At 43.9% G+C, this 27,927-nt stretch overlaps 2 protein-coding genes across 6 annotated transcripts in view; one reads left to right on the top strand and one right to left on the bottom strand.

The window, feature by feature from the left end:
* Nucleotides 1-27,927, bottom strand: part of LOC110485296 (NLR family CARD domain-containing protein 3-like) — a 373,592-nt gene that overhangs the window by 146,096 nt on the left and 199,569 nt on the right. The window lies entirely within an intron of this gene.
* LOC110538874 (medium-chain acyl-CoA ligase ACSF2, mitochondrial) lies at nucleotides 15-27,678 on the top strand. 5 transcript variants are annotated; one of them, XM_036942494.1, is made up of 17 exons: nucleotides 15-162; nucleotides 1,792-1,900; nucleotides 16,488-16,574; nucleotides 18,086-18,214; nucleotides 18,312-18,365; nucleotides 18,646-18,764; nucleotides 19,915-20,077; nucleotides 21,497-21,592; nucleotides 21,699-21,847; nucleotides 22,023-22,114; nucleotides 25,090-25,166; nucleotides 25,255-25,362; nucleotides 25,541-25,692; nucleotides 25,829-25,970; nucleotides 26,049-26,159; nucleotides 27,294-27,362; nucleotides 27,472-27,678. In XM_036942494.1, the coding sequence occupies exons 1-17, from the start codon at nucleotides 128-130 to the stop codon at nucleotides 27,520-27,522; spliced, it is 1,743 nt and encodes a 580-aa protein (XP_036798389.1). In that variant the 5' UTR covers nucleotides 15-127; the 3' UTR covers nucleotides 27,523-27,678. The 5 variants fall into 5 exon arrangements, with proteins under 5 accessions (XP_036798389.1, XP_036798390.1, XP_036798387.1 ...); XM_036942492.1 differs by lacking the exons at nucleotides 15-162; nucleotides 1,792-1,900 and adding exons at nucleotides 13,039-13,214; nucleotides 14,442-14,613 and having other exon boundaries at nucleotides 16,379-16,574; XM_036942493.1 differs by lacking the exons at nucleotides 15-162; nucleotides 1,792-1,900 and adding exons at nucleotides 13,039-13,289; nucleotides 14,442-14,613 and having other exon boundaries at nucleotides 16,379-16,574.

Raw genomic sequence — 27,927 nt, 5'->3', positions numbered from 1 at the left:
CTCTCCTGCTCAGTCCTGTTCTTCTGGTACCTCAGACCCTGGCTACTCACCTCCTCAGACAGCTGAGTGTGTTCTCTAGAAGGGGTTTGTTACAACCTCTACTGGTGGTCTCCTCACTACAGAGGACATGGACACCTGGGAACCCAACCTGGCTCTGGTGCGGTAGGTAGGTTAACTCTCTTACCATTGTCATACACACTAGTCTCTTATCACAGCCTAGCTCATTTGGTGTTGGGTGCAAAGAGTATCCACAGAGTTGGACTAGTTGAATTATTTCTCTTTATTCAACTTTATTCGGCAAACCACATGTTTTTTATTTGATTTACCAACTGTAGAGTACAAACTAAATGACCTGTATGTGACTGGACTTATTGAGACTGAAGGTATGTCTTTCAATGCTTCCTTGTGCGATTTACTTTTCAGAAACATGTTTTTTTTTACAAATCAAATATGTTTTTACTTGGATTGTCCAGCTCAGTTTCTGCTTTGTCCTGGCTGTAAGGAACGGGGTTCAGCGTGGTTGTCTTGGCTGTAAGGAACAGGGTTCAGCGTGGTTGTCCTGGCTGTAAGGAACAAGGTTCAGCGTGGTTGTCCTGGCTGTAAGGAACAGGGCTCAGCGTGGTTGTCTTGGCTGTAAGGAACAGGGCTCAGCGTGGTTGTCTTGGCTGTAAGGAACAGGGCTCAGCGTGGTTGTCTTGGCACTGAACATGTTTGTTTTTTCTCCACATATCCATTAAGTCCAGTTTCCCCTCTGAAAGACTTCACATGTCCTGTGACCTGATGGGAATAATATTGAGTGAGCGAGGTGGGCCATATTTGTTCTAATAGAGGCTTGCTGTTTATGTAGGCTCCCAACAGAACAGCCGAGAGAGGTCGACTATGAAACCACAGCCCACAGAACTCCACAGGAGGTCGGGTTAGGGTCCACAGGAGGTCGGGTTAGGGCCCACAGGAGGTCGGGTTAGGGTCCACAGGAGGTCGGGTTAGGGACCACAGGAGGTCGGGTTAGGGACCACAGGAGGTCGGGTTAGGTCGGGTTAGGGTCCACAGGAGGTCGGGCTACTCAAAATACTCTAATGTTAAAGTGTAAGAAAACATGTTTTTATCTTTTAAGAGTAATAAAAATTACAGGATTACACTATAATCATTGCAGAAGTATTCAGCCCCTTTGTCCAGGACAGCCTAAATTAGTTTGAGAGTAAAATGTGTAAAATGTAAAATGTGGTAAAATGTGGTAACAAATCACATAATGAGTTACATGGACTCTGTGTGAAATAAAAGGGCTTGACAAGATATTTGATTGACTAACCCTTCCTCTGTCCCCCATATATACAACATCTGGAAGGTCCCTCAGTCAAGTACTACATTTCAAGCACCGATTAAACTACAAAGACCAGGGAGCTTTTTGAAAGCATTTATAAAGAAGAGCAGGGATTGGTAGATGGGTAAACAACAACCAATCACACTTGGATACCTCTATGAGCACGGCCAAGTTAATCATTATGCCGTGGATGATGTATTAAACACCCCAGACACATCAGAGCTCCTGAACTGAGCTGCAGGACAGGAATGACATCCAAAGGGGTATGAATACTATTTGGCAAGGCGTAGTATCTTTCCACGTTCCTAATACATTTATAACCACGGCATATCACATTTATAAGCGGTACACCTATTTGAGCTTGTAGCTACAGCCATAGGACCTCTTCAGTGACACTGCTGGTCCTTTATAACATCTTCATCATAATGTCTTATAAAGGCTTATAATACGTTACGTCTCTCCCTCAACAGATCCCTCCATGTGGACAGTCCCCCCCTGGTCCCAGGGCAGAGCTTCAGCTACGTCCATGGGGCCTCCTCAGTGTCCCTGCTGGGCCAGACGGTGGGTCAGAGTTTGCAGGCGGCAGCTGGCCCCACAGAGAGGCCCTGGTGTTCCTGCAGGATGGAGTCCGTAAGACCTTCTCCCAGTTTCAGCAGGACGTAGGTCTTCCATCCACCCTCTCTTCTAATCTATTTCATCATATCTTAACATAACAGGACTGTAGAGGTTTAGGAGGGGTAACATAACAGGACTGTAGAGGTTTAGGAGGGGTAATATAACAGGACTGTAGAGGTTTAGGAGGGGTAACATGACAGGATTGTAGAGGTTTAGGAGGGGTAACATAACAGGACTGTAGAGGTTTAGGAGGGGTAACATAACAGGACTGTAGAGGTTTAGGAGGGGTAACATAACAACAGGACTGTAGAGGTTTAGGAGGGGTAACATAACAACATGACTGTAGAGGTTTAGGAGGGGTAACATAACAGGACTGTAGAGGTTTAGGAGGGGTAACATAACAGGACTGTAGAGGTTTAGGAGGGGTAACATAACAGGACTGTAGAGGTTTAGGAGGGGTAACATAACAGGACTGTAGAGGTTTAGGAGGGGTAACATAACAACAGGACTGTAGAGGTTTAGGAGGGGTAACATAACAACAGGACTGTAGAGGTTTAGGAGGAGTAACATAACAACAGGACTGTAGAGGTTTTTAGGAGGGGTAACATAACAGGACTGTAGAGGTTTAGGAGGGGTAACATAACAACACTGTAGAGGTTTAGGAGGGGTAACATAACAACAGGACTGTAGAGGTTTAGGAGGGGTAACATAACAACAGGACTGTAGAGGTTTAGGAGGGGTAACATAACAACAGGACTGTAGAGGTTTAGGAGGGGTAACATAACAGGACTGTAGAGGTTTAGGAGGGGTAACATAACAGGACTGTAGAGGTTTAGGAGGGGTAACATAACAACAGGACTGTAGAGGTTTAGGAAGGGGTAACATAACAACAGGACTGTAGAGGTTTAGGAGGGGTAACATAACAACATGACTGTAGAGGTTTAGGAGGGGTAACATAACAGGACTGTAGAGGTTTAGGAGGGGTAACATAACAACAGGACTGTAGAGGTTTAGGAGGGGTAACATAACAGGACTGTAGAGGTTTAGGAGGGGTAACATAACAGGATTGTAGAGGTTTAGGAGGGGTAACATAACAGGACTGTAGAGGTTTAGGAGGGGTAACATAACAACAGGACTGTAGAGGTTTAGGAGGGGTAACATAACAACATGACTGTAGAGGTTTAGGAGGGGTAACATAACAGGACTCTAGAGGTTTAGGAGGGGTAACATAACAGGACTGTAGAGGTTTAGGAGGGGTAACATAACAACAGGACTGTAGAGGTTTAGGAGGGGTAACATAACAACAGGACTGTAGAGGTTTAGGAGGAGTAACATAACAACAGGACTGTAGAGGTTTTTAGGAGGGGTAACATAACAGGACTGTAGAGGTTTAGGAGGGGTAACATAACAACACTGTAGAGGTTTAGGAGGGGTAACATAACAACAGGACTGTAGAGGTTTAGGAGGGGTAACACAACAACAGGACTGTAGAGGTTAAGGAGGGGTAACATAACAACAGGACTGTAGAGGTTTAGGAGGGGTAACATAACAGGACTGTAGAGGTTTAGGAGGGGTAACATAACAGGACTGTAGAGGTTTAGGAGGGGTAACATAACAACAGGACTGTAGAGGTTTAGGAGGGGTAACATAACAGGACTGTAGAGGTTTAGGAGGGGTAACATAACAGGATTGTAGAGGTTTAGGAGGGGTAACATAACAGGACTGTAGAGGTTTAGGAGGGGTAACATAACAACAGGACTGTAGAGGTTTAGGAAGGGGTAACATAACAACAGGACTGTAGAGGTTTAGGAGGGGTAACATAACAACATGACTGTAGAGGTTTAGGAGGGGTAACATAACAGGACTCTAGAGGTTTAGGAGGGGTAACATAACAGGACTGTAGAGGTTTAGGAGGGGTAACATAACAACAGGACTGTAGAGGTTTAGGAGGGGTAACATAACAACAGGACTGTAGAGGTTTAGGAGGAGTAACATAACAACAGGACTGTAGAGGTTTTTAGGAGGGGTAACATAACAGGACTGTAGAGGTTTAGGAGGGGTAACATAACAACACTGTAGAGGTTTAGGAGGGGTAACATAACAACAGGACTGTAGAGGTTTAGGAGGGGTAACACAACAACAGGACTGTAGAGGTTAAGGAGGGGTAACATAACAACAGGACTGTAGAGGTTTAGGAGGGGTAACATAACAGGACTGTAGAGGTTTAGGAGGGGTAACATAACAACAGGACTGTAGAGGTTTAGGAGGGGTAACATAACAACAGGACTGTAGAGGTTTAGGAGGGGTAACATAACAGGACTGTAGAGGTTTAGGAGGGGTAACATAACAACAGGACTGTAGAGGTTTAGGAGGGGTAACATAACAATAGGACTGTAGAGGTTTAGGAGGGGTAACATAACAGGACTGTAGAGGTTTAGGAGGGGTAACAACAACAGGACTGTAAAGGTTTAGGAGGGGTAACAGAACAGGACTGTAAAGGTTTAGGAGGGGTAACATAACAGGATTGTAGAGGTTTAGGAGGGGTAACATAACAGGATTGTAGAGGTTTAGGAGGGGTAACATAACAACAGGACTGTAGAGGTTTAGGAGGGGTAACATAACAGGACTGTAGAGGTTTAGGAGGGGTAACATTACAGGACTGTAGAGGTTTAGGAGGGGTAACATAACAGGACTGTAAAGGTTTAGGAGGGGTAACATAACAGGACTGTAAAGGTTTAGGAGGGGTAACATAACAGGAATGTAGAGGTTTAGGAGGGGTAACATAACAACAGGACTGTAGAGGTTTAGGAGGGGTAACATAACAGGACTGTAGAGGTTTAGGAGGGGTAACATGACAGGACTGTAGAGGTTTAGGAGGGGTAACATAACAACAGGACTGTAGAAGTTTAGGAGGGGTAACATAACAGGATTGTAGATGTTTAGGAGGGGTAACATAACAGGACTGTAGAGGTTTAGGAGGGGTAACATAACAGGACTGTAGAGGTTTAGGAGGGGTAACATAACAGGACTGTAGAGGTTTAGGAGGGGTAACATAACAACAGGACTGTAGAGGTTTAGGAGGGGTAACATAACAACAGGACTGTAGAGGTTTAGGAGGGGTAACATAACAGGACTGTAGAGGTTTAGGAGGAGGGGTAACATAACAACAGGACTGTAGAGGTTTAGGAGGGGTAACATAACAATAGGACTGTAGAGGTTTAGGAGGGGTAACATAACAGGACTGTAGAGGTTTAGGAGGGGTAACAACAACAGGACTGTAAAGGTTTAGGAGGGGTAACAGAACAGGACTGTAAAGGTTTAGGAGGGGTAACATAACAGGATTGTAGAGGTTTAGGAGGGGTAACATAACAGGATTGTAGAGGTTTAGGAGGGGTAACATAACAACAGGACTGTAGAGGTTTAGGAGGGGTAACATAACAGGACTGTAGAGGTTTAGGAGGGGTAACATAACAGGACTGTAGAGGTTTAGGAGGGGTAACATGACAGGACTGTAGAGGTTTAGGAGGGGTAACATAACAACAGGACTGTAGAAGTTTAGGAGGGGTAACATAACAGGATTGTAGATGTTTAGGAGGGGTAACATAACAGGACTGTAGAGGTTTAGGAGGGGTAACATAACAGGACTGTAGAGGTTTAGGAGGGGTAACATAACAGGACTGTAGAGGTTTAGGAGGGGTAACATAACAACAGGACTGTAGAGGTTTAGGAGGGGTAACATAACAACAGGACTGTAGAGGTTTAGGAGGGGTAACATAACAGGACTGTAGAGGTTTAGGAGGAGGGGTAACATAACAACAGGACTGTAGAGGTTTAGGAGGGGTAACATAACAATAGGACTGTAGAGGTTTAGGAGGGGTAACATAACAGGACTGTAGAGGTTTAGGAGGGGTAACAACAACAGGACTGTAAAGGTTTAGGAGGGGTAACAGAACAGGACTGTAAAGGTTTAGGAGGGGTAACATAACAGGATTGTAGAGGTTTAGGAGGGGTAACATAACAGGATTGTAGAGGTTTAGGAGGGGTAACATAACAACAGGACTGTAGAGGTTTAGGAGGGGTAACATAACAGGACTGTAGAGGTTTAGGAGGGGTAACATTACAGGACTGTAGAGGTTTAGGAGGGGTAACATAACAGGACTGTAAAGGTTTAGGAGGGGTAACATAACAGGAATGTAGAGGTTTAGGAGGGGTAACATAACAACAGGACTGTAGAGGTTTAGGAGGGGTAACATAACAGGACTGTAGAGGTTTAGGAGGGGTAACATGACAGGACTGTAGAGGTTTAGGAGGGGTAACATAACAACAGGACTGTAGAGGTTTAGGAGGGGTAACATAACAGGATTGTAGATGTTTAGGAGGGGTAACATAACAGGACTGTAGAGGTTTAGGAGGGGTAACATAACAGGACTGTAGAGGTTTAGGAGGGGTAACATAACAGGACTGTAGAGGTTTAGGAGGGGTAACATAACAACAGGACTGTAGAGGTTTAGGAGGGGTAACATAACAACAGGACTGTAGAGGTTTAGGAGGGGTAACATAACAGGACTGTAGAGGTTTAGGAGGAGGGGTAACATAACAGGACTGTAGAGGTTTAGGAGGGGTAACATAACAGGACTGTAGAGGTTTAGGAGGGGTAACATAACAGGATTGTAGAGGTTTAGGAGGGGTAACATAACAGGATTGTAGAGGTTTAGGAGGGGTAACATAACAGGATTGTAGAGGTTTAGGAGGGGTAACATAACAGGACTGTAGAGGTTTAGGAGGGGTAACATAACAGGACTGTAGAGGTTTAGGAGGGGTAACATAACAGGATTGTAGAGGTTTAGGAGGGGTAACATAACAGGATTGTAGAGGTTTAGGAGGGGTAACATAACAGGATTGTAGAGGTTTAGGAGGGGTAACATAACAGGACTGTAGAGGTTTAGGAGGGGTAACATAACAGGACTGTAGAGGTTTAGGAGGGGTAACATAACAACAGGACTGTAGAGGTTTAGGAGGGGTAACATAACAACAGGACTGTAGAGGTTTAGGAGGGGTAACATAACAGGACTGTAGAGGTTTAGGAGGAGGGGTAACATAACAGGACTGTAGAGGTTTAGGAGGGGTAACATAACAGGACTGTAGAGGTTTAGGAGGGGTAACATAACAGGATTGTAGAGGTTTAGGAGGGGTAACATAACAGGATTGTAGAGGTTTAGGAGGGGTAACATAACAGGACTGTAGAGGTTTAGGAGGGGTAACATAACAACAGGACTGTAGAGGTTTAGGAGGGGTAACATAACAACAGGACTGTAGAGGTTTAGGAGGAGTAACATAACAACAGGACTGTAGAGGTTTTTAGGAGGGGTAACATAACAGGACTGTAGAGGTTTAGGAGGGGTAACATAACAACACTGTAGAGGTTTAGGAGGGGTAACATAACAACAGGACTGTAGAGGTTTAGGAGGGGTAACACAACAACAGGACTGTAGAGGTTAAGGAGGGGTAACATAACAACAGGACTGTAGAGGTTTAGGAGGGGTAACATAACAGGACTGTAGAGGTTTAGGAGGGGTAACATAACAACAGGACTGTAGAGGTTTAGGAGGGGTAACATAACAACAGGACTGTAGAGGTTTAGGAGGGGTAACATAACAGGACTGTAGAGGTTTAGGAGGGGTAACATAACAACAGGACTGTAGAGGTTTAGGAGGGGTAACATAACAATAGGACTGTAGAGGTTTAGGAGGGGTAACATAACAGGACTGTAGAGGTTTAGGAGGGGTAACAACAACAGGACTGTAAAGGTTTAGGAGGGGTAACAGAACAGGACTGTAAAGGTTTAGGAGGGGTAACATAACAGGATTGTAGAGGTTTAGGAGGGGTAACATAACAGGATTGTAGAGGTTTAGGAGGGGTAACATAACAACAGGACTGTAGAGGTTTAGGAGGGGTAACATAACAGGACTGTAGAGGTTTAGGAGGGGTAACATTACAGGACTGTAGAGGTTTAGGAGGGGTAACATAACAGGACTGTAAAGGTTTAGGAGGGGTAACATAACAGGACTGTAAAGGTTTAGGAGGGGTAACATAACAGGAATGTAGAGGTTTAGGAGGGGTAACATAACAACAGGACTGTAGAGGTTTAGGAGGGGTAACATAACAGGACTGTAGAGGTTTAGGAGGGGTAACATGACAGGACTGTAGAGGTTTAGGAGGGGTAACATAACAACAGGACTGTAGAAGTTTAGGAGGGGTAACATAACAGGATTGTAGATGTTTAGGAGGGGTAACATAACAGGACTGTAGAGGTTTAGGAGGGGTAACATAACAGGACTGTAGAGGTTTAGGAGGGGTAACATAACAGGACTGTAGAGGTTTAGGAGGGGTAACATAACAACAGGACTGTAGAGGTTTAGGAGGGGTAACATAACAACAGGACTGTAGAGGTTTAGGAGGGGTAACATAACAGGACTGTAGAGGTTTAGGAGGAGGGGTAACATAACAACAGGACTGTAGAGGTTTAGGAGGGGTAACATAACAATAGGACTGTAGAGGTTTAGGAGGGGTAACATAACAGGACTGTAGAGGTTTAGGAGGGGTAACAACAACAGGACTGTAAAGGTTTAGGAGGGGTAACAGAACAGGACTGTAAAGGTTTAGGAGGGGTAACATAACAGGATTGTAGAGGTTTAGGAGGGGTAACATAACAGGATTGTAGAGGTTTAGGAGGGGTAACATAACAACAGGACTGTAGAGGTTTAGGAGGGGTAACATAACAGGACTGTAGAGGTTTAGGAGGGGTAACATAACAGGACTGTAGAGGTTTAGGAGGGGTAACATGACAGGACTGTAGAGGTTTAGGAGGGGTAACATAACAACAGGACTGTAGAAGTTTAGGAGGGGTAACATAACAGGATTGTAGATGTTTAGGAGGGGTAACATAACAGGACTGTAGAGGTTTAGGAGGGGTAACATAACAGGACTGTAGAGGTTTAGGAGGGGTAACATAACAGGACTGTAGAGGTTTAGGAGGGGTAACATAACAACAGGACTGTAGAGGTTTAGGAGGGGTAACATAACAACAGGACTGTAGAGGTTTAGGAGGGGTAACATAACAGGACTGTAGAGGTTTAGGAGGAGGGGTAACATAACAACAGGACTGTAGAGGTTTAGGAGGGGTAACATAACAATAGGACTGTAGAGGTTTAGGAGGGGTAACATAACAGGACTGTAGAGGTTTAGGAGGGGTAACAACAACAGGACTGTAAAGGTTTAGGAGGGGTAACAGAACAGGACTGTAAAGGTTTAGGAGGGGTAACATAACAGGATTGTAGAGGTTTAGGAGGGGTAACATAACAGGATTGTAGAGGTTTAGGAGGGGTAACATAACAACAGGACTGTAGAGGTTTAGGAGGGGTAACATAACAGGACTGTAGAGGTTTAGGAGGGGTAACATTACAGGACTGTAGAGGTTTAGGAGGGGTAACATAACAGGACTGTAAAGGTTTAGGAGGGGTAACATAACAGGAATGTAGAGGTTTAGGAGGGGTAACATAACAACAGGACTGTAGAGGTTTAGGAGGGGTAACATAACAGGACTGTAGAGGTTTAGGAGGGGTAACATGACAGGACTGTAGAGGTTTAGGAGGGGTAACATAACAACAGGACTGTAGAGGTTTAGGAGGGGTAACATAACAGGATTGTAGATGTTTAGGAGGGGTAACATAACAGGACTGTAGAGGTTTAGGAGGGGTAACATAACAGGACTGTAGAGGTTTAGGAGGGGTAACATAACAGGACTGTAGAGGTTTAGGAGGGGTAACATAACAACAGGACTGTAGAGGTTTAGGAGGGGTAACATAACAACAGGACTGTAGAGGTTTAGGAGGGGTAACATAACAGGACTGTAGAGGTTTAGGAGGAGGGGTAACATAACAGGACTGTAGAGGTTTAGGAGGGGTAACATAACAGGACTGTAGAGGTTTAGGAGGGGTAACATAACAGGATTGTAGAGGTTTAGGAGGGGTAACATAACAGGATTGTAGAGGTTTAGGAGGGGTAACATAACAGGATTGTAGAGGTTTAGGAGGGGTAACATAACAGGACTGTAGAGGTTTAGGAGGGGTAACATAACAGGACTGTAGAGGTTTAGGAGGGGTAACATAACAGGATTGTAGAGGTTTAGGAGGGGTAACATAACAGGATTGTAGAGGTTTAGGAGGGGTAACATAACAGGATTGTAGAGGTTTAGGAGGGGTAACATAACAGGACTGTAGAGGTTTAGGAGGGGTAACATAACAGGACTGTAGAGGTTTAGGAGGGGTAACATAACAACAGGACTGTAGAGGTTTAGGAGGGGTAACATAACAACAGGACTGTAGAGGTTTAGGAGGGGTAACATAACAGGACTGTAGAGGTTTAGGAGGAGGGGTAACATAACAGGACTGTAGAGGTTTAGGAGGGGTAACATAACAGGACTGTAGAGGTTTAGGAGGGGTAACATAACAGGATTGTAGAGGTTTAGGAGGGGTAACATAACAGGATTGTAGAGGTTTAGGAGGGGTAACATAACAGGATTGTAGAGGTTTAGGAGGGGTAACATAACAGGACTGTAGAGGTTTAGGAGGGGTAACATAACAGGACTGTAGAGGTTTAGGAGGGGTAACATAACAGGATTGTAGAGGTTTAGGAGGGGTAACATAACAGGATTGTAGAGGTTTAGGAGGGGTAACATAACAGGATTGTAGAGGTTTAGGAGGGGTAACATAACAGGACTGTAGAGGTTTAGGAGGGGTAACATAACAGGACTGTAGAGGTTTAGGAGGGGTAACATAACAACAGGACTGTAGAGGTTTAGGAGGGGTAACATAACAACAGGACTGTAGAGGTTTAGGAGGGGTAACATAACAGGACTGTAGAGGTTTAGGAGGGGTAACATAACAACAGGACTGTAGAGGTTTAGGAGGGGTAACATAACAGGACTGTAGAGGTTTAGGAGGGGTAACATAACAACAGGACTGTAGAGGTTTAGGAGGGGTAACATAACAACAGGACTGTAGAGGTTTAGGAGGGGTAACATAACAACAGGACTGTAGAGGTTTAGGAGGGGTAACATAACAGGACTGTAAAGGTTTAGGAGGGGTAACATAACAACATGACTGTAGAGGTTTAGGAGGGGTAACATAACAACAGGACTGTAGAGGTTTAGGAGGGGTAACATAACAGGACTGTAGAGGTTTAGGAGGGGTAACATAACAACAGGACTGTAGAGGTTTAGGAGGGGTAACATAACAACAGGACTGTAGAGGTTTAGGAGGGGTAACATAACAACAGGACTGTAGAGGTTTAGGAGGGGTAACATAACAGGACTGTAGTGGTTTAGGAGGGGTAACATAACAGGACTGTAGAGGTTTAGGAGGGGTAACATAACAGGACTGTAGTGGTTTAGGAGGGGTAACATAACAGGACTGTAGAGGTTTAGGAGGGGTAACATAACAGGACTGTAGTGGTTTAGGAGGGGTAACATAACAGGACTGTAGAGGTTTAGGAAGGGTAACATAACAGGACTGTAGTGGTTTAGGAGGGGTAACATAACAGGACTGTAGTGGTTTAGGAGGGGTAACATAACAGGACTGTAGTGGTTTAGGAGGGGTAACATAACAGGACTGTAGAGGTTTAGGAGGGGTAACATAACAGGACTGTAGAGGTTTAGGAGGGGTAACATAACAGGACTGTAGAGGTTTAGGAGGGGTAACATAACAGGACTGTAGAGGTTTAGGAGGGGTAACATAACAGGACTGTAGAGGTTTAGGAGGGGTAACATACATGTACTATGATTATATTATACTGAAATAAAATATAAATGCAGCATCTAAAGTGTTGGTCCCATCTTTCATGCGCTGAAAAAAAGATCCCAGAAATGTTCCAGATGCACAAAAAGCTTATTTCTTTCAAACTGTGTGCACAAAACGGTTAACATCCCTGTTAATTAGCATGTTATCCTTTGATTACAGCCTCAAGTCTTCTTGGGTATGACACTATTCCCATTCTGCTCTGCAGATCCTCTCAAGCTCTGTCAGGTCTCTCCAGAGATGTTAGAACAGGTTCAAGCCCGGGCACTGGCAGGGCCACTCAAGGACATTCAGAGACTTATCCCAAAGCCACTCCTGTGTTGTCTTGGCTGTGTGCTTAGGGTTGTTGTCCTGTTAGAAGGTGAACCTTTGCCCCAGTCTGAGGTCCTGAGCGCTCTGGAGAAGGGTTTCAATCAAGGATCTCTCTCTACTTTGCTCCGTTCATCTTTCCCTCGATCCTAACTAGTCTCCAAGTCTCTGCCGCTGAAAAACATCCCCACAGGCTGATGCTGCAAACAACGTGAGTGTATGTATGTTTTACAGCGTGACGTAAAATCACTACTTTACGTACCCCAGGGCATTGTGAAGCAGAATGACGCTCGTAGGTACCCCGCCTAACTGGGAGTGGGGACAGACAATTGTAAATGGTTTAGACGGGCTTTACTTTAATCAAAGTACAGTACAGATTCAAAGAATGCAGGCAATGCAAAAGCTAAACAAATTATGTTCTACTTCAGTCGTGCTTCTACAAAAACTACAGATATAACTGGATGATCAATAAATCATGGGACTTATGTCAGTTGCTAGGTCTTAGCAGGTGAAGGATTCCTTGTCTAATGATTATGCCAGCTAGCTATGGCTCTATACAGAAGAATCGAGCTAACTTAAAAATAGCTTGCAAAACAACTTAGCGTACCTTAGGTGCTTCACCTTCACCTGCACCTGCATTGCTTGCTGTTTGGGGTTTTAGGCTGGGTTTCTGTATAGCACTTTGAGGTATCAGCTGATGTAAGAAGGGCTTTATAAATACATTTGATTTGAGCGTAATCGATTTCTGTAAATAGCATCAGACTACAAAGTTAGAGTTGGAGAAAACTCTTAATAAGTGATTTGGACAATAGCTTCTAAAAACGTATTCCAAAGAAGAAAATAGCTTGCTACCTAGCCAGAAAATAAAGACATTTTCATTTACCCGCCTTGACAGCTGGGTTTTTATGTTGGATATGCGCAATCAGGATGTGCGCAAGCAGATTCCGCACGTCATGTTTTGTAACAGGTTGTACCAGGAAAGTCACTGCGGGCAAGTGAGCGGACGCTTCCAAAACGCGGTCAAGCCTAAACATCGTTCAGCCATCCGTTCTTCAGTTTCCTCCTGAATTTCTGTGCGCGAATACACAACACTTTACGGTATCGCCTGTTTTCTGGTAGGGAAACTTATGTTATACTTGAAAAGATCGGAGAAAAGTTTTCTGAAGTCAGAGCACATTTTGTCATTTACTGTAAGGATATGTTCATAAAAGTTACAATAGTTTATCATGCAAAGATGATAGGGCGCAGACAGCGGTATTATTCAAATATATAGAATTCCATAGTGATTGATTTCTTGAGGCCTGTAATTCGCGTCGGTCAGAGATGATCAAACCTTTGTTTCATTTTATGATTGTCGTTCGTGATGGGACATGATGATGAAGCCTAACAGAGATTTGATGTAACAGAAATGTTTTGAAAGCGTTAATTGAATAATAATATAAACCAGCCAGTACTGTGTATCAACTCCTAATGTTACAGTAAGATGTCAGCCAACAATCAGGCCTGCAGCCAGATGGCTAAAATAACAAACACTAAATGATGAATACCTGATGATTATTCCCCAGTGACACGTTTAATTGGGCCTAGTAAAAAGGTTTTGTTTGTCTATTCTGCAGTCTAACAAGAGTTTTCAAAGCAGCATGGAAGTTATGTGTAACGACCTAGCGATAGCCTACCCATTACCAAGGCAAAATAAGAAAAAGTGCGAGTAATCTATTTTGTAATGACGTGTTATTCAGAAGTAACTGTTCACAGTAAATGTGTTGCATTGAGTTTGCTATACAGCCGCGAAATGATTTTAGATAGATGCGCTTGCTGAAAGAAATAACTGATTTAGAAATTCGACATACTTCTAATTAATGTGTTTGCGGGAAATCTGACACCTATTTGTCATGTGCATGCTGAAAGCACATACATTATCATAAGTTATCCAACTTTAGAATGTGCAGGTTCCTGTTTGATACTATTCATACTTGTTGTACTGCAACCAATATTAGCTTAAAACCCAATGCATTTCAATGGTCATCGACTTTCTAGATTCTAGATGGGTCATTCCACGAATAGAGTGCCTTTTGCTTTCCTTTGATATTTTACATAGGAATTGTGCACCAATATTGAATTTCAAAAACCTGTTACATTAATAAGTGCCTCTCTTAATAGAAACCACATGGAAAAATTAAATAATTTGTATAATATGAATAAAGACTTTATAAAATGCCCAAAATCTGCATTTGTACATGTCCCTTCTCATGTTTTTCTGACTTCTAGGAAGATTTACAGCCAACATTTTTAACAAGGGTCTAAATGGGTTCAGAACATAATAAATTGGGTGTTATTTTCAGAGCTGACTGAGGCCATGTCAGCGGTGTGGATCAGCTTCTCTCTACTGAGGTCCAGGGAAACTCACCTCAGACAGCTCAGTGTGTTCTCTAGAAGGGCTGTGTTACAACCTGTACAGGTGGTCTCCTCACTACAGAAGACATGGACACCTGGGAACCCAACCTGGTGCTGTAGGTAGGTCAGCTCTCTTGACATCGTCATACATAAACAGACTAGCTGGATTATTTCTGTCATTTTGCAAGTTGTGTTTCCTTTCTAAAGCCCACCTCTGACCTCTGACCTTTGACATAGATTGTAGATGACATTTTGTCATTCAGACCTATAGAGTACACCACTAGTTGGGGTCAATCCCATTTCAATGTAGTCAATTACAGTTGCAGTGATCGTTATGATCCATCAACTGTAGAGTATAGACCTGATGGCCTGTGTCTTGACTAGTATTCAGACTAGAGGTCGACCGATTCATCGGAATGGCTGATTAATTGGGGCCGATTTCAAGTTTTCATAACAATCGGAAATCGGTATTTTTGGGCGCCGATTTGCTGATTTAAAAACAAATATATTTTTTTATAATTTTATTTAACTAGGTAAGTCCGTTAAGAATACATTCTTATTTTCAATGACGGCCTAGGAACAGGAGGTTAACTGAACGACAGATTTTTACCTTGTCAGCCTGGGGAATCCCATCTTGCAACCTTACAGTTAACTAGTCCAACGCAATAACGACCTGCCTCTCTCGTTACACTCCACAAGGAGACTGACTGCCTCTTACGCGAATGCAGTAAGCCAAGGTAACTTGCTAGTTAGCATTACATTTCTTATAAAAAACAATCAATCATAATCACTAGTTAGCTACACATGGTTGATGATATTACTAGATATTATCTAGCGTGTCCTGCGTTGCATATGATCTGACTAAGCATACAAGTATCTAAGTATCTGACTGAGCGGTGGTAGGCAGAAGCAGGCATGTAAACATTCATTCAAACAGCACTTTCGTGCGTTTCACCGGCAGCTCTTCGTTGTGCTTCAAGCATTGCGCTGTTTATGACTTCAAACCTATCAACTCCCGAGATGAGGCTGGTGTAACCGAAGTGAAATGGCTGGTTAGTTAGCGCACGCTAATAGCGTTTCAAACATCACTCGCTCTGAGCCTTCTAGTAGTTGTTCCCCTTGCTCTGCATGGGTAACGCTGCTTTGATGGTGGCTGTTGTCGTTGTGTTCCTGGTTCGAGCCCAGGGAGGAGCGAGGAGCAATAGTGATTATGATTGGTTGATTGATTGTTTTTACAAGATAAGTTTAATGCTAGCTAGCAACTTACCTTGGCTTACGGCATTCGCGTAACAGGCAAGTCTCCTTGTGGAGTGCACAAGGACTAGTTAACTGTAAGGTTGCAAGATTGAATCCCCCGAGCTGACAAGGTGAAAATCTGTCGTTCTGCCCCTGAACGAGGCAGTTAACCCACAGTTCCTAGGCCGTCATTGAAAATAAGAATGTGTTCTTAACTGACTTGCCTAGTTAAATAAAGATTAAATAAAGGTGTAAAAAAATTAAATAAAAATCGGTGTCCAAAAATGTCTGATTGTTATGAACTTGAAATCGGCCCTAATCCGATTAATAGGTCGATCTCTAGTTCCAACCCATCTCTCTGTTCCAACCCATCTCTCTCTGTTCCAACCCATCTCTCTGTGTTTACTCCCTCTTTGTCTCTCTCTGTATCAGACTTTGGTCAACTACAGTACATATGTCAAATACTTGAGCTGAATTAATTTGGTTGTGTCTACTGTAGTTTGCGTGGTACAATGGAACCAATTAAATAGTCCTCTATGTCCAAACTCCAAAGTGTTATCAAGTGCACCTAAAAACAGCTTCCAAGTATTTCCCTCATGTATTTGACCCAGGTCTACTCTGTCTACTGTTCCTGTCTGTCCATCAACAGATCCCTCCATGTGGACAGTCCCCCCATGGTCCCAGGGCAGAGCTTCAGCTACGTCCATGGGGCCTCCTCAGTGTCCCTGCTGGGCCAGACGGTGGGTCAGAGTTTGCAGGCGGCAGCTGACCGCTGGCCCCACAGAGAGGCCCTGGTGTTCGTGCAGGATGGAGTCCGTAAGACCTTCTCCCAGTTTCAGGAGGACGTAGGTCTTCCATACACCCTCTCTTCTAATCTATTTCATCATATCTAGATATCATTGTTAGGCCGTTACCTTTGTACCCACTCAAAGCACATTCAGCAGGACTATCTGTCAGTGCATCTGATTGGTGGTTTACCAAATAGTAACATAACTATTATGTGTCAGTGCATCTGATTGGTGGTTTACCAAATAGTAACATAACTATTATGTGTCAGTATCCATGGTGTAACACCATGAGGCCTGCTAACTAGGACATCCATGGTGTAACACCCTGAGGCCTGCTAACTTGGACATCCATGGTGTAACACCCTGAGGCCTGCTAACTAGGACATCCATGATGTAACACCCTGAGGCCTGCTAACTAGGACATCCATGGTGTAACACCCTGAGGCCTGCTAACTAGGACATCCATGGTGTAACACCCTGAGGCCTGCTAACTAGGACATCCATGGTGTAACACCCTGAGGCCTGCTAACTAGGACATCCATGGTATAACACCCTGAGGCCTGCTAACTAGGACATCCATGGTGTAACACCCTGAGGCCTGCTAACTAGGACATCCATGGTGTAACACCCCGAGGCCTGCTAACTAGGACATCCATGGTGTAACACCCTGAGGCCTGCTAACTAGGACATCCATGGTGTAACACCCCGAGGCCTGCTAACTAGGACATCCATGGTGTAACACCCTGAGGCCTGCTAACTAGGACATCCATGGTGTAACACCGTGAGGCCTGCTAACTAGGACATCCATGGTGTAACACCCTGAGGCCTGCTAACTAGGACATCCATGGTGTAACACCCTGAGGCCTGCTAACTAGGACATCCATGGTGTAACACCGTGAGGCCTGCTAACTAGGACATCCATGGTGTAACACCCTGAGGCCTGCTAACTAGGACATCCATGGTGTAACACCCTGAGGCCTGCTAACTAGGACATCCATGATGTAACACCCTGAGGCCTGCTAACTAGGACATCCATGGTGTAACACCCTGAGGCCTGCTAACTAGGACATCCATGGTGTAACACCCTGAGGCCTGCTAACTAGGACATCCATGGTGAAACACCCCGAGGCCTGCTAACTAGGACATCCATGGTGTAACACCCTGAGGCCTGCTAACTAGGACATCCATGGTGAAACACCCTGAGGCCTGCTAACTAGGACATCCATGGTGTAACACCCTGAGGCCTGCTAACTAGGACATCCATGGTGTAACACCCCGAGGCCTGCTAACTAGGACATCCATGGTGTAACACCCTGAGGCCTGCTAACTAGGACATCCATGGTGAAACACCCTGAGGCCTGCTAACTAGGACATCCATGGTGTAACACCCTGAGGCCTGCTAACTAGGACATCCATGGTGAAACAACAGAGACATATAAACAGCTTTGTATTAATATATTCCATTACATTTATACACATACTCATAAACACAAACTGCAGAATGCCTTTACATATCAGGATATCATCCTGTATATTACTTCCTGGGTCATGGTCTCCCTCCTCCCCAGGTTGACCAGGCCGCTGCAGGTCTCCTGGCCCTGGGTCTGAAGAGAGGGGACAGACTAGGAGTCTGGGGGCCCAACACATACCACTGGATCCTGTTTCAGTTCGCCACAGCCAAGGCTGGCATCATACTGGTGAAGATGAGCTATTATATTAGATTCTAAAATGAACATGTATTATCTGTTAGGATCTATTGGTCCTAATATTAAAGTATTGTTCTAATCTCTACAGGTGTCGATAAACCCAGCCTATCAGCTGAAGGAGCTGGAGTTCACCCTGGGGAAGGTTTGTTCTTATCCAGTATCGTGTTGTTTTACACTTCCTGGATTGACTGAATGAATAGCTGAACTGATCCTGACCCTGGTGCTGTCTGTGTCCCACCCAGTTTAAGACCCAGAGGTTCTGTTCTCTCTGTCTCTATAGGTGCAGTGTAATGCTGTGGTGTGTCCTTCCCAGTTTAAGACCCAGAGGTTCTGTTATCTCTGTCTCTGTAGGTGCAGTGTAATGCTGTGGTGTGTCCTTCCCAGTTTAAGACCCAGAGGTTCTGTTATCTCTGTCTCTATAGGTGCAGTGTAAAGCTGTGGTGTGTCCCACCCAGTTTAAGACCCAGAGGTTCTGTGACACGCTGAGACAGATCTGCCCAGAGATGGACACAGCAGAGTCAGGGGTCTTTAGGAGCTCCAGGTATGTTAATATTGTACTACTGCATCATGACTGAGTTAACAGACAGGTGTGTTAATATTGTATTACTGCACCATGAAGTAAACAAGTACCTAGCAGGATAGCTAACATCATAGATATAGAACCCTGAACAGGGTGGCTAACATATTTATAGCCATAGTAGAGATCCCATTAAATTACTAGAAGGGCTATGTCATAAACCCTCAAAGTTCCTGAATGGTCCAAACCAGCCTAATTGAAATGAAAGGAAGTAGAGACATAGGTGATGCACTTCCTGCTTTTACTGATGCAGGAACATAAAAGTAAGGCATGTGATACTGTATATCAGAAATTATGTATTAGATTTATTGGCTAATGTGAAACACAGTAGAAGGGAACACAGGAACTCTGCTGGATCGACTCTGAATAAGAAATATTACCACCAGTGGATGTCTATTTACCTGTAAATGGAACCTCAGTATCTGTGTATGGTGACGGTGACAGACAGGGACAGTGGAGGACCTAATGAAGGCTGTTACTGTAATGTTACTATCATTGTGTTGCTGTAATGTTACCGTAATGTAACGGTCATTGTGTTACTGTAATGTTACTGTAATGTAACCGTCATTGTGTTACTGTTATATTACTGACAGTGTTACTGTAATGTAACTGTCATTGTGCTACTGTAATGTAGCGGTCATTGTGTTACTGTAATAATATTGACAGTGTTACTGTAATGTAATGGTCATTGTGTTACTGTAATGTAACTGTCTTTTGTGTTACTGTAATATTACTGACAGTGTTACTGTAATGTAATGGTCATTGTGTTACTGTAATGTTACTGTAATGTAACGGTCATTGTGTTACTGTAATGTAAAGGTCATTGTGTTACTGTAATGTAACGGTCATTGTGTTACTGTAATATTACTGTAATGTAATGGTCACTGTGTTACTGTAATATTACTGAGTGTTACTGTAATGTAATGGTCATTGTGTTACTGTAATGTTACTGTAATGTAATGGTCATTGTTACTGTAATGTTACTGTAATGTAACCGTCATTGTGTTACTGTAATGTTACTGTAATGTAATGGTCATTGTGTTACTGTAATGTTACTGTAATGTAACAGTCATTGTGTTACTGTAATGTTAACCTACTGTGTTCCTCCTGGCAGACTACCAGACCTGCGTATGGTGATTGTGACAGACAGCAGACAGACAGGGACTGTACATGTAGAGGATGTGATGCAGGCTGGAAGCAGACAGCACCACCAGGAGCTGCAGGACCTGCAGACCAAACTGTCCTTCGACGACCCCATCAACATACAGTTCACATCCGTAGGTCTCCTGTTGAAAGAAGAATACTTTACGGCTGATTTCCTGGACACAGATTAAACCAAGTCTTGGACAAAGAAGCACTTTCCATAGTGATCTCCATTGGACTAGGCTTAATCTGTGTCTGGGAAATCAGCCCACACCCCCACACCCACACACACAGACACACACACACACACACACACACACACAAGGTAATGGAAGAACAGGATCAGCTGCAGTGCAGCGCCCCCTGGAGCAGTAATACTGTACTGCACAGCTCACACATCATATCAATACATTATTAACACAGTATGTCATTACCCTCACCGACACACAAAACACAGCAACAGGTATTCATTGTTTATGTCTGAGTATTAGTCTGTCTGATGTCTACTGGTCTGTAGGGAACAACCGTATTAGTCTGTCTGATGTTTACTGGTCTGTAGAGAACAACAGTATTAGTCTGTCTGATGTCTACTGGTCTGTAGAGAACAACAGTATTAGTCTGTCTACTGGTCTGTAAGGAACAACAGTATTAGTCTGTCTACTGGTCTGTAGAGAACAACAGTATTAGTCTGTCTGATGTCTACTGGTCTGTAGGGAACAACAGTATTAGTCTGTCTGATGTCTACTGGTCTGTAGGGAACAACAGTATTAGTCTGTCTGATGTCTACTGGTCTGTAGGGAACAACAGTATTAGTCTGTCTGATGTCTACTGGTCTGTAGGGAAGAACAGTATTAGTCTGTCTACTGGTCTGTAAGGAACAACAGTATTAGTCTGTCTACTGGTCTGTAGAGAACAACAGTATTAGTCTGTCTGATGTCTACTGGTCTGTAAGGAACAACAGTATTAGTCTGTCTACTGGTCTGTAGAGAACTACAGTATTAGTCTGTATGATGTCTACTGGTCTGTAAGGAACAACAGTATTAGTCTGTCTACTGGTCTGTAGAGAACAACAGTATTAGTCTGTCTGATGTCTACTGGTCTGTAGAGAACAACAGTATTAGTCTGTCTGATGTCTACTGGTCTGTAGGGAACAACAGTATTAGTCTGTCTGATGTCTACTGGTCTGTAGGGAACAACCGTATTAGTCTGTCTGATGTTTACTGGTCTGTAGAGAACAACAGTATTAGTCTGTCTGATGTCTACTGGTCTGTAGAGAACAACAGTATTAGTCTGTCTGATGTCTACTGGTCTGTAGAGAACAACAGTATTAGTCTGTCTGATGTCTACTGGTCTGTAGAGAACAACAGTATTAGTCTGTCTGATGTCTACTGGTCTGTAGAGAACAACAGTATTAGTCTGTCTACTGGTCTGTATAGAACAACAGTATTAGTCTGTCTGATGTCTACTGGTCTGTAGAGAACTACAGTATTAGTCTGTCTGATGTCTACTGGTCTGTAGGGAACAACAGTATTAGTCTGTCTACTGGTCTGTAGGGAACAACAGGAAGTCCTAAAGGTGCCACCCTCTCCCACCACAACATCGTCAACAACGCCTATTTTGTGGGTCTTCGTCTGGGATTCAACTGGAAGGTCAGTGGAGACATGAGACTATTATCATCTCTCTCTCTGTCTCTCTGTTTCTCTCTCTCTCTCTACTTTTCTCATGTAACCTCTACTCTTGTTGCTTCCCCCTCAGCCTATAAGAGCGTGTGTTCCTGTTCCTCTGTACCACTGCATAGGCTCAGTGATCGGAGGGATGTGCATGGCACTGCATGGCATCACCCTGGTCTTCCCCTCTGCTGGGTACGACAGCCGTGCCAACCTGGAGGCCATTCAGAATGAAAGGTAGTAAAGTTTAGGAACCTCTTCCTTAAGTGACTTACACATCCTGGAGACTTACAATAGAGATATTTCAGGTCAGTCTGTTGTAATAAGAATAATATAAATAACTGCCCCTGAGCACATTGAGAATGAACCTCTATAATAAACTAAATACCTCTCTATATGTTCTCTGTTTCAGGTGTAATTTCCTCTACGGCACTCCTACCATGTACATTGACATGCTTGGACAGCCTGACCTACACAACTATGACCTGTCATCAGTTGAATCTGGTGAGAGATTTGAGGTTTGTTTGTGTAGACTGTTTGATGGCTGGAAATACATGAAAATAAACTGGATTACTGTGGTAAAGTTTAAACTGAAAGGGGTCATTTACAGTTGCTACATCCATTCTTGGGATTTATATATTAAATTCATGTACCCATTGATTCTTGAAGATTATAACATACAAATACCTCTTGAGTTTAACTTCAGCTGTCGCACCAAAATATGAGCCTGTTTTACTCCAATGTTTGTAAACATTGTAATGGTTAGTCTGGAGCCATGTTTTAACCCTGTTTTAACCTGTTTTAACTGTTTGACTAACATTTTCAGTCAGGGTCTCTGGCGCCGCTATGGTTTTCAGTCGGGGTCTCTGGCGCCGCTATGGTTTTCAGTCGGGGTCTCTGGCGCCGCTATGGTTTTCAGTCGGGGTCTCTGGCGCCGCTATGGTTTTCAGTCGGGGTCTCTGGCGCCGCTATGGTTTTCAGTCGGTGTCTCTGGTGCCGCTATGGTTTTCAGTCGGGGTCTCTGGCGCCGCTATGGTTTTCAGTCGGGGTCTCTGGCGCCGCTATGGTTTTCAGTCGGTGTCTCTGGTGCCGCTATGGTTTTCAGTCGGTGTCTCTGGTGCCGCTATGGTTTTCAGTCGGTGTCTCTGGCGCCGCTATGGTTTTCAGTCGGTGTCTCTGGCGCCGCTATGGTTTTCAGTCGGTGTCTCTGGTGCCGCTATGGTTTTCAGTCGGGGTCTCTGGCTCCGCTATGGTTTTCAGTCGGTGTCTCTGGCGCCGCTATGGTTTTCAGTCGGTGTCTCTGGTGCTGCTATGGTTTTCAGTCTGGGTCTCTGGTGCCGCTATGGTTTTCAGTCGGTGTCTCTGGCGCCGCTATGGTTTTCAGTCGGTGTCTCTGGTGCCGCTATGGTTTTCAGTCGGGGTCTCTGGCTCCGCTATGGTTTTCAGTCGGGGTCTCTGGTGCCGCTATGGTTTTCAGTCTGGGTCTCTGGTGCTGCTATGGTTTTCAGTCTGGGTCTCTGGTGCTGCTATGGTTTTCAGTCTGGGTCTCTGGTGCTGCTATGGTTTTCAGTCGGGGTCTCTGGCGCCGCTATGGTTTTCAGTCGGGGTCTCTGGCTCCGCTATGGTTTTCAGTCGGGGTCTCTGGCGCCGCTATCAATTTCAGCTGGTGGCACCAGTTCATGATTTGGTTGCACCAATATTTTGTTACTCAATAGAAACACTTTATAATCATCTTATAAAGTAATTCACTGTGGTTTAAAAAGGTGGTATGATTAAATAAATACATTTTTCAATCAAACATGTCCAAGCAGTAATGCATGGATCAGGTCATTTTCATCTACAACTTTAACTATTCGCTAAGTACTGTTGTAACCTCAGACAACATTTTCCAGAGAAGACCCTATTCCCAAATTCAACCAATAACAAAATCCTCTGACAATGGTTTCAAAATAATACACAATTAAATTTAACACAGATAACCCTTGCTAATTAGGAAGCTCTGTGATATGTTGTGATGGACTTCACGGGGAACCTGGTCAAATTAGGTTTGTAGTGTGGCTAGCCACTGAATGACTCTGAAGTCACTGTCAGCAAGCAGTCAAAGCTACTAACCACTTTTGGACATAACTCGTGTTCTCAAATCGTATCCTGATGTCGACAACAGATATGAGTTGAATTCATAATATGGCAAACTTTGCTGGCTTACATACATTTAGAGAAAACAAGTTATATAAAGTAGCTAGCTAGCATTAGCAATGTTTTGGTGGTCAATGAGACATTGCTAGCTAACCACCTGAGTTAGCAAACAACGTAAGAAAATATTCACTTAGAAAGATCCTCCAAAAGGCTCTGCATTTCAGGAATCACAGTAGCAAGCATTGGAACGCTGCGATTGGTTGCCCAAAATTCTGGGGCGAGGCTTAGCGAAGCGTCAATTAGCTGATTGTTGCTATATTTTTATTTTATTGTCAAACTAGGGCTCTGGAAATGTCAGATTGGTTTTGCTCAATAGAGATCCATTGGCCTACATGTTTGTGTGCACTAGCTAATAGGCTAATTTATTTGGGACTATTTCACCACTAACTCAAAACACATTAGCTAGATCGCTAACTGAATATTGCTGATGGTTAGCTGTGTAATTGATTAATTGCAGTAAATTGAATGCCCTAAAAACAATCCAGTGATAGTCTACTAGGACTCGGCGCCAACGTGTACCTCACGCTCTCTGCATCTCAAAGACATCAGAGACCCTTCCCCTCTTCAACTAACAACATGTTTTCAAAACTTGTGTTTTTCCCACAACTGCATTTTGAAAGAAAGCATTTTTCTCCTCCACTAAATAGATATTTGGAAGGAGAGGGCGTGGCTGGCTCATCACAGCAGCTGGCCCTGGTGAAATGGACACTTTCATGGCAGGACTCACTCCCTTTCTAGGGAGTTTTTCCTAGCCACCGTGCTTCTACACCTGCATTGCTTGCTGTTTGGGGTTTTAGGCTGGGTTTCTGTACAGCACTTTGAGATATCAGCTGATGTACGAAGGGCTATATAAATAAATTTGATTTGATTTGACTTTAGGCGTACTGCTTGACCAAATGATGATTTTATCCAAAACAATAAGAAGTTTTGAGTGAGGTGACCAGCAGTTTTTCTCCATCCACAGCCAAGTCAAAGGGTCACAAACTGCAACTAAATGGTCTCGGTCTGGTGCCCTCCTAAAACAATCATTTGTATATTATGGATCGCTCCTAAAACAATCATTTGTATATTATGGATTGTCGGTCCTTTCATCCATAGCTCTATGAATGTGAGAGTGGTTACATGTCTCCGCCCCCATCCCTCTGATTTTTACCAAAACAGTGGCGGGGTGTCAATTTGTTTTATTTTTCAACTGCAGATTGCAGTAGTATAATGTATTAGTAATACAGTAATAGTATTTGTGCCCAGGAAGGGTGGTTGTGATTTCTGTTGTTGTGTTCCAGGGTTTACGGGTGGGTCTCTTTGTCCTCCTGAAGTCATGAGGAAACTCAGAACTGATATGAATGTCAAGGATATGATAGTAAGTTCTTCCCATCTTTTTCTCTGTCTGTGTATAATATACTTTATAATCTGTATGGGGTAACACAACGCTCCCTTGGTAACATCAGATAGGCTATGGGACCACAGAGAACAGCCCTGCGGCATTTGTTGGTTACCCACGAGACAACGAGGAACTGAAGACCGAGACGGTGGGATGTATCCTGAACCACGCTGAGGTATCAAACCTTAACTGACACCAGACGTGTGTGTGTGTGTGTGAGCGAGCAAGTGAGAGGAGAGAGAGTCATGTGTCTAATGTCAGGGTCCTAATTCATCTACATGCAGTATGTGTAACGTTTATATTCCTCCTTCTTTAAAACACACATGAAACCCTACCTGTGTTCTCCTGGCCAGGCGAAGGTGGTGGATGTGTCCTCTGGAGAGGTGGTTCCTCTGGGGGATCCAGGAGAGCTGCTGATCAGAGCTTACTCTGTTATGCTGGAGTACTGGGACGACCCAGACAAGACCAGTGAGGCTATCGCCAAAGACCGCTGGTACAGAACCGGGTAAGAAATGAGATGGAGAGAGAGAAAGAGATGGAGGGAGCGAGCGAGAGATAAAGACACACAGAGAAACAAACAGAGACCCAGACAGCAACAGATGAAAAGTAAGCGCGAGCATCAACTGTGAATGTCTCCACAGTGACATAGCCAGTCTGGACAGGTTTGGGTACTGCCGTATAGTGGGACGTATAAAGGACATGATTATACGTGGAGGAGAGAACATCTACCCTGCTGAGATAGAGAAGTTCCTTCACACCCATCCCAACGTACAGGAGGCCCAGGTGAGAACCATCCCAACGTACAGGAGGCCCAGGTGTTTATATTCTCTCCCTGTCCTGTCCACCTCTCTTTCTCCCCAGGTGATTGGCGTGAGAGATGAGAGGTTGGGGGAACAGGTGTGTGCCTGTATCAGACTGAAGGAGGGACTGGACTGTAGCAGAGAGGAGATCAGAAACTTCTGCAAGGGACAGGTGAGACAGAAATGAACAAGTCACCTGGGGATTGAACACAAGATGGTTATCCCACTGGGTTGAAGTCGTTTTAACCAGATGGTTATCCCACTGGGTTGAAGTCGTTTTAACCAGATGGTTATGCCACTGGGTTGAAGTCGTTTTAACCAGATGGTTATCCCACTGGGTTGAAGTCGTTTTAACCAGATGGTTATCCCACTGGGTTGAAGTCGTTATCCCACTGGGTTGAAGTCGTGTTATCCCACTGGGTTGAAGTCGTTTTAACCAGATGGTTATCCCACTGGGTTGAAGTCGTTTTAACCAGATGGTTATCCCACTGGGTTGAAGTCGTTTTAACCAGATGGTTATCCCACTGGGTTGAAGTCGTTTTAACCAGATGGTTATCCCACTGGGTTGAAGTCGTTTTAACCAGATGGTTATCCCACTGGGTTGAAGTCGTTTTAACCAGATGGTTATCCCACTGGGTTGAAGTCGTTTTAACCAGATGGTTATCCCACTGGGTTGAAGTCGTTTTAACCAGATGGTTATCCCACTGGGTTGAAGTCGTTTTAACCAGATGGTTATCCCACTGGGTTGAAGTCGTTTTAACCAGATGGTTATCCCACTGGGTTGAAGTCGTTTTAACCAGATGGTTATCCCACTGGGTTGAAGTCGTTTTAACCAGATGGTTATCCCACTGGGTTGAAGTCGTTTTAACCAGATGGGTATCCCACTGGGTTGAAGTCGTTTTAACCAGATGGTTATCCCACTGGGTTGAAGTCGTTTTAACCAGATGGTTATCCCACTGGGTTGAAGTCGTTTTAACCAGATGGTTATCCCACTGGGTTGAAGTCGTTTTAACCAGATGGTTATCCCACTGGGTTGAAGTCGTTTTAACCAGATGGTTATCCCACTGGGTTGAAGTCGTTTTAACCAGATGGTTATCCCACTGGGTTGAAGTCGTTTTAACCAGATGGTTATCCCACTGGGTTGAAGTCGTTTTAACCAGATGGTTATCCCACTGGGTTGAAGTCGTTTTAACCAGATGGTTATCCCACTGAGTTGAAGTCGTTTTAACTAGTCAGTCCATCATTACCAAGCATCGGCAACATGTCTTATGTGAACGAGAAGCGTAACTGTTTATACTTGTTCCAGATTTCTCACTTCAAGATCCCCCACTATGTGGTGTTTGTGGACAGCTATCCAATGACTGCCTCTGGAAAGGTAGGATGGCTTCATGACAACACTAAACAAATCAGGTTATCCAGGGTTAATGATATTAATACCAGCATAGACGACTGTGTTGATCACCTCTGTGTTTGTCCTTTCCTAGGTCCAGAAGATCAAACTGAGGGAGGAGATGGAGAAGAAACTGGGTCTGTGATGGACAGAGGGACCTAGACAGACTATTGGTTCCAGCTGGAGAGAGATTGGTTACAAAGGCTCTGTGTCTGTTACAGCAATATATTGCTATATTTCAATAAAACCAAGAGCAAAAATAAAGTCTAAGCTCAATGTTACGGTTCACGAGTGATGTGCAACAACTCTTTCAGTACTTATTTTTCAATATCTTTATTTCAGTTTATCCAACAGACTGGACAACTAATTGTACATCATGATATGTGATCTTGGACGGATGTACAATAGTAAAACTCAGGTTCTTCATTTTAAACATGCCATAAAGACATCTGAAATAAATAGAACTGTAATAATGCCAGACGTTGGTATGTACAAAGGTGTTGTTAGGCAGAGTTACAATGCTTAGTTCCAAACCTGTATATATGGGGAC

Source organism: Oncorhynchus mykiss, chromosome 13, assembly GCF_013265735.2.
Source record: "Oncorhynchus mykiss isolate Arlee chromosome 13, USDA_OmykA_1.1, whole genome shotgun sequence".
Classification (NCBI taxonomy): domain Eukaryota; kingdom Metazoa; phylum Chordata; class Actinopteri; order Salmoniformes; family Salmonidae; genus Oncorhynchus; species Oncorhynchus mykiss.
The sequence above is the reverse complement of the archived record's forward strand: the minus strand, read 5'-3'. Positions and strand labels throughout refer to the sequence as shown.

Bases quoted from the DNA above. Each gene is read 5' to 3' on its own strand.
- LOC110538874 (XM_036942492.1), top strand. From the start codon at position 14,456: ATGTCAGCGGTGTGGATCAGCTTCTCTCTACTGAGGTCCAGGGAAACT. The intron at 20,078-21,496 runs GTAGGTCTCCTG...ACTGGTCTGTAG, and splicing joins TCAACATACAGTTCACATCC to GGAACAACAGGAAGTCCTAA. The intron at 21,593-21,698 runs GTCAGTGGAGAC...CTTCCCCCTCAG, and splicing joins GTCTGGGATTCAACTGGAAG to CCTATAAGAGCGTGTGTTCC.